Source organism: Channa argus, chromosome 9, assembly GCF_033026475.1.
Source record: "Channa argus isolate prfri chromosome 9, Channa argus male v1.0, whole genome shotgun sequence".
Taxonomy (NCBI): Eukaryota; Metazoa; Chordata; class Actinopteri; order Anabantiformes; family Channidae; genus Channa; species Channa argus.
The window spans coordinates 2,222,931-2,229,467 of record NC_090205.1 but is presented as its reverse complement, the minus strand read 5'-3'; the positions used below and the strand labels follow the sequence as shown (position 1 = coordinate 2,229,467).

General features: G+C 35.9%; 2 protein-coding genes across 2 annotated transcripts; both read left to right on the top strand.

The window, feature by feature from the left end:
• Nucleotides 1–2,064: 2,064 nt before the first annotated feature.
• On the top strand, nt 2,065–2,985 carry LOC137133339 (olfactory receptor 4C6-like). The gene has a single exon (XM_067516859.1). The coding sequence runs from the start codon at nt 2,065–2,067 to the stop codon at nt 2,983–2,985; it is 921 nt and encodes a 306-aa protein (XP_067372960.1).
• A 1,846-nt stretch (nt 2,986–4,831) lies between these two features.
• LOC137132868 (olfactory receptor 2M5-like) lies at nt 4,832–5,743 on the top strand. The gene has a single exon (XM_067515881.1). It carries the CDS (start codon nt 4,832–4,834, stop codon nt 5,741–5,743), a length of 912 nt encoding a protein of 303 aa, XP_067371982.1.
• The last annotated feature ends 794 nt before the right edge of the window (nt 5,744–6,537 follow it).

Genomic DNA, 6,537 nt, shown 5'->3' with positions numbered 1-6,537 from the left:
GAGGTCCAAGGTAGTTAAGACACAGCAAGTCACTGGGTGTGGATGAGATTCATGAGATGCTGATGGCTCTGAACATTGTTTTGGTTAACACATCTGAACAGTGTCACATGGAATGTGGACTGGGAAACTTGGGTGGTTTTCCCCATTTTTAAAAAAGTGGACCATTTATAAGTCACTACCCCAAATGAAAGAGTTAATGTATGTTGGGGTTCAACTTTTGAACCGGTAGTTTAATGTTATGCTGCTTATTTGTGTGCCCTCATATTATTTTATGAGCTCTATTATTCTGCTGCTAAAGTTCAGAGCCAGATTGAGTGGTCACCATAATGGCATTGTTTTCTTGTATATATCTCTACCTAGAAATAGTGCCATCATGGATGTGGACAGAACCCTCTGTATACTTTATAAACTACAACATCTGGTGCTACAAGTGCTCAGAAACTCGAGGTCTATGGTGAAGCTGGTTTGGACGTTCTCTGTAGCAACTCCAAGAATGCAGCAGCAATGTGGCCTCATTGTGAATGACTGTCCCACATGGTAGTCAAGCACATTTGATATTATCACTTGCCTTGATCTCACCTGTGGAAGATGTTAACAGTCACAATAAAGAGTGCATTTACATTGTATATGTCAACACAGATTTTTCCCAAAAACGCAATGAAACATAATTAATTTACTAGTTTATAGCACTTCGGGTTGCTATTGAGTCAAGACTTGTTTTAAGGTAAGGAAATTGTTTTTCAGCATCTTTACTTTAGTTTTAGATTCTGATTTCCACTACAGTTTTATAAGAACAGAAACATTTACACCATGTTATGGCATTTTACCACCAAAGTTATGAGATGTTTTGTGTTTTTTTATTTCTACTCTCCTTCAACATCTCCAAGACTGAAGTTCTTGTCTTCACAGCTAGATCTTCAATACAACACAACATCAGCATCATCAGATGCTTCAGCGGGTCTTCAGTAGTTGTCCATACTATGTCTGCCAGAAATCTGGGGGTCATCACCAACAATCAACTGAGCTTTACTGACCACATGTCCTCTGTCTCTAGGGCAGCAGATTTCCCCTCTACACTATCTGAAAGATCAGACCCTGCCTTTCTGAATATACATCCCATCCTACCAGCATAAACAAACACCTTTACATCCAAAATACAGCAGCATGTCTCATTTTTAATCACCAAAAAGGACTCGTCTCACCACTGTTCTGCAGATCTCTGCACTGGCTTCCTGTGGCTGCCCGTATGAGGTGTAAAACTCCGTCTCGCCAACAGAGTAGTCAACTCAGCAGCACCTGCCCCTCCTGTCCACTGTGCTCTACCAACAAATGGCGTCTGGTTGTCCCATCATCACACAAACGATACCAAGCAAAACTCTTCAGCTCAATTATCCCAGGATGGTGGAACAAGCCACCGAACTCTGTACACTCAGCGACCCCACTCCCAATTAAAAAACATCGGAAAACTTTTTCCAAATTACTATAAACTTAGATTTGATTTAATAAAGAAAGTATTCTTACTTCTTCACATCTCATAGCACCTTTGTTAAATGTTTTCGCCTTGACTTAGATATTTGCTGCCTTGTACGTCACATGTAATTTCTTTTGGATAAAAGTGACAAATGAGTAAATGTAAATGGTCAGGACCTACCACAGGTGGACCAAGGGAGGAAAACCAGTGAGCCAGGGACAGGGGCTTGTTGTTGGTGAATTGCCATTATATAACAAACTCAAAAGACTAGTACATATTACAGGTCTGAGACCAGTATGTAATACATTTGCATGCAGGCCTCCAGAGTTTAACAAGTTAATTGCATACTCATGATGGACGTTTAATGAGATCCATGGAGGGTCTACCAGTCTGATAAACATGTCTTACATGCCTGAACCGTTCTCATTCAGATTTGGAGATGATTACAAACTACGCACATTTCAAGCTCAGGTAGCTGTAAATGAATTAGAGAATCTAATACAGGAGACATATTACTGCAGTATTTACAGTAAAAGCTCTTCTATAAATTCATATTCAAATAACCCTGATAAATTGTTTGCCTGCCTTTTTTAATGGAGGAAAAATTTAATGTAACATATTTGACTCTTGGTGGAAATGTGGAAGTCCACGAATACAGATACCTTTATTTTATGATTTTTCTAATAGTTTATCTTGTGATAATCTGCAGTAATTGTACTATTGTGTACTTGATCTGGAAACACCAAAACCTCCATGAGCCTATGTACATTTTCATTGCTGCTTTGTTACTGAACTCTGTTCTTCACAGCACTAACATCTACCCAAAGCTTTTGATTGACTTCTTATCTGAAAAACAGATCATATCTCATCAAGCCTGCATTGTTCAATATTTTATGTTTTATGGTTTGGGCGGTTCAGAGTTTTTACTGTTAGCAGCCATGTCCTATGACAGATATGTGTCCATATGTAAACCTCTGCAATATTCAAATATCATGAGGAAAAGAACAGTCAGTCTCCTTTTGGCTTTTGCCTGGCTTTTTCCTGCATGTCAGCTTGTGGGATTAGCAGCAATTAGTGCTAATCAGAAACTCTGTAGCTTCACTCTGAAAGTCGTTTATTGTAATAACTCGATTTACAAACTTTTCTGTGTGGCCTCAAGACCAATAACTGTTTATGGTTTGTTAATTTTGTTAAGTTCTGGTGTATTTCCTGTCATCTTCATAATTTTTACTTACAGTAGAATATTTATAATCTGTTACCACAGCTGTGGAGAAGTCAAGAAAAAAGCTGCACAGACCTGTTTACCTCACCTGCTGGTTTTAATCAACTATTTTTGTTTGTTTATGTATGATGTCATTACAGTTCGACTGGAATATGATTTTCCAAGAACTGCACATTTTATTATGACTTTACAATTCATTTTGTATAATCCTCTTTTTAATCCACTTATATATGGACTTAAAATGAAAGAAATTTCCAAACACCTGAAGAGGTTGTTCTGCCATGAAAAATGAAAAAAAAAGTGTTATCAATAATAATATCCATAGAGTAGTTTTTTTGTTAATTAGAATGCAGAGATGTGATTTTTTTCATCTGTGTAAATGTCACTAATGACACAAAGATTGTAAACATGCAGTAAAATTCTTTTTCAGACTCAGACTTTGGAGACAATGTAGAAAAAATCATCAGTCATCACATTGCTGACATTTCTGATCATTAAATTACCATTAATTATTATTATTAATGATTATTTAATTTTGCTTTAGTTTTACTGCCTAAATCCAGGACCCTAACTAATAATGATATCATGTTTGGCATTTGATAGCTAATGTATCATTATGGGTTAACCACCTGGCAGCACATAAAATGGTCTAAATCACCGCCACCTTTCCCAACACTGATGTTTGACACATAGCTTTTATAATTACTGCACATTTTTCCACTATTACCATATTCAGTACTATTAAAACACATTTTTACTTCTGTACTTTAGGTAAAATGTTGTTAATTTAAGTAAAAGATTGGAAGTGGTACTTATTGTGCAAATTTTGCAAAGTTTTCTTGAGTATTGAGTTTGTGTACTTCTACTACCTCCGTGCACATTTTCCTGTGTGTGGGGTTGTGTAGTAGCAGACTGCTCAGTGTAGCTAAGCTGACCATAGATACAGTGACTTAAAAAATTATTATTAGTCTTTGAACCTGAAAATTGCTGTTCACAGATGCTCTTCGTCTAATCTGATTGAACTTGAGGTTTTTTACAAAGACAAATGGGCAAAGGTTTAATTCTCTATTTGTGCAAAGCTTGTAGAGACAAACCCCAAAAAACTTGCAGCTATAATTGCAGCACAAGGTGGTTTTACAAAATATTGACGCAGGGCGGCTGAATACAAATGCACACAACACTTTTTAGATATTTATTTGTTAAAAAAAGTGGAAAACCGTTTATAATTTTCCTTTCATTTCACAATTATATACTATTTTGTGTTGGTCACCCAAATAAAATCCCAATAAAATACATTTATGTTTGTGGTTGTAACGTGACAAAATGCTGAAAATTTCATAGGTTGTTAATACTTTTTCAAGGCACGTTATAGTAAGATTCTGCATTGTCTGCTGATGCGTACATGAAAGTCACTGCCATACTGGGGAGGTCATGACTGGCCTGTAGAAAAATACAAGTAAATGCATGATAAATGTTTACACTATTATGTTTACATTTCTCAACTGAATCATTTTGTCAGTGAATAGTTTTCAAATTAAAGAGTTTATGTAAAGTTTATATAAAAACTATAACTATTTACTAGTTATTGAGAATCTCATTAGTTTCATCTGCTGGCAAAAGAAATATGGCGTGAGTGGTAAAAAGAAGAAAAAGAAAAGGAAAGTAAAAGTGAGCATCAGCTAATAGTTACTATATATAACCCTCTTTGTTGCCCATGCTGGCCACAGTTTTTGCTATCGGCAGCATCTTCTGAGAAGTTTTACGAGTGTGAGTTCAAGTACACAGAGGTCCTGAAAAGTAAAGTAAAGTTATAAACCCAGAAATAAAGGTCTTCCTATGTCAGTGCCTTCAGGCCTCCAGAGTTTAATAAACTGTTTCCATGTTGGTCACTGGATGGAAAGTTTAATGAGATCCATGGAGGGGGAAAAGTCTGGAAACAGTTCATAGGCTCAAACTGTCCTCTTGAGGTGAACAAACACGGTACTGAAGACATTTCATGCTCAGGTAACTGCAAATAAATATCCTAATCCAGTGCATGACAAATGATTTTACAATCCTGAAGGGAAACTTCTGTCATTTTTCTTTTTAGATATTGTCTGCTGCCTGTTGTCTTTTATATTTTATACCAAAATTTTTTAATGGAGGAAGATTTAAATGAAACATATTTAATTCTCGATGGACATGTGGAAGTTCACAAATACAGATACCTTTACTTTGTAATTGTTTTTATGGTATATATTCTCATAATCTGCTGTAATTCTACTATAATTTACTTGATCTGGAAACACCAAAGCCTCCATGAGCCTATGTACATTTTCATTGCTGCTTTGTTACTGAACTCTATTCTTCTCTGCACTAACATCTACCCAAAGCTTTTGATCGACTTCTTATCTGAAAAACAGATCATATCAAAATCAGCTTGTCTCTTTCAGTTTGTAACATTATATTCTTTAGTTGATTCAGAATTCTTGTTGTTGGCAGCTATGTCCTATGACAGATATGTTTCTATATGTAAACCTCTACAATATCCAACTATCATGAGGAAACAAACTGTGAATATCTTTCTGGCTTTATCTTGGCTTCTTCCTGCTTGTCAGTTTGCTGGATTAGGAGCAATGAGGGCCAATCAAAAGCTCTGTAGCTTCACTCTGAAAGTCATTTTTTGTAATAACTCGATTTACAATCTATTCTGTGTGACTTCAAAAGCCCTGTCTCTATATGGTGTGTTCATTTTGATCAATCTCAGTGTTCTTCCTGTGATCTTCATAGTTTTTACTTACACCAGGATACTTATAATATGTTATCAGAGATGTGGAGAAGTCAGGAAAAAAGCTGCACAGACGTGTTTACCTCACCTGGTGGTTTTGATGAACTATTTTTTCTTGATTACATATGATGTTATTGCAGTTCGACTGGAATCTGATATTCCAAAAATTCCACGTTTAATAATGACTTTACAATTCGCTGTGTATAATCCTCTTTTTAATCCGATTTTATATGGACTTAAAATGAAAGAAATTTCCAAACACCTCAGGAGGTTGTTTTTTTGATATAGCAATGCAGAGAGGTGTTTTATCTAAACCCTTTGGAGCTTTGTGTCTTGAATCTGTATGTTTATAAGATAACCCTGGGAAAAAATGTATTTATGACGAAGGCCTCACTGTGGATGATAATGTCTCATATACACAGTCTGAAATGTGTTTGTAGTCAACTAATGGAAAACAGAACTGGTTCAGGAAGAATTGTCTTTGCTGTTGCTGCAACAATTTCACTGAACAATTTGCAATGAAAACATAATATTATAACATTTGCACACCTCTGTTTTGTCACCTGAAGAACATTTTCATCAACTATTCTTTACCAAATTAGACATGAACTCTGTATATGGTCTGTGTTAAACATGTCTGGTCAGTTTTGGTACTAACCGGTTTCTGTGGCTTAATGTATCTCTTCACGGTATATTGTTGTAAAAGTGTCACAACACTAAGTTCCTTTAGTTACTGTATCAGCCTGACTGCCTGTTGTTGTGCCTTTGAGTGCTGCTCTGCTGAAATTAGTGACATAAAAAAAATGATAGCACCAAATGGAAACTCAAATGTCTGCATATAGGATAAAGAAAACAGCTATTGAAAAACCTCCGACTAAATACAGATTATTTTGTCGAACAACATACATTACATTCACTTTACAGAAATTATATTTGGTGTCACCACTCTGCTTGAAATTGTGAGTCATTTTTATGAACTCTGGGCTTGGTAATACTTTTCTATTTAATCCTGTATAATCAATCTGAACCATGTAGACAATTGTAATCCTAGAACTTGGGGGTCCCGGGCAAATCAGC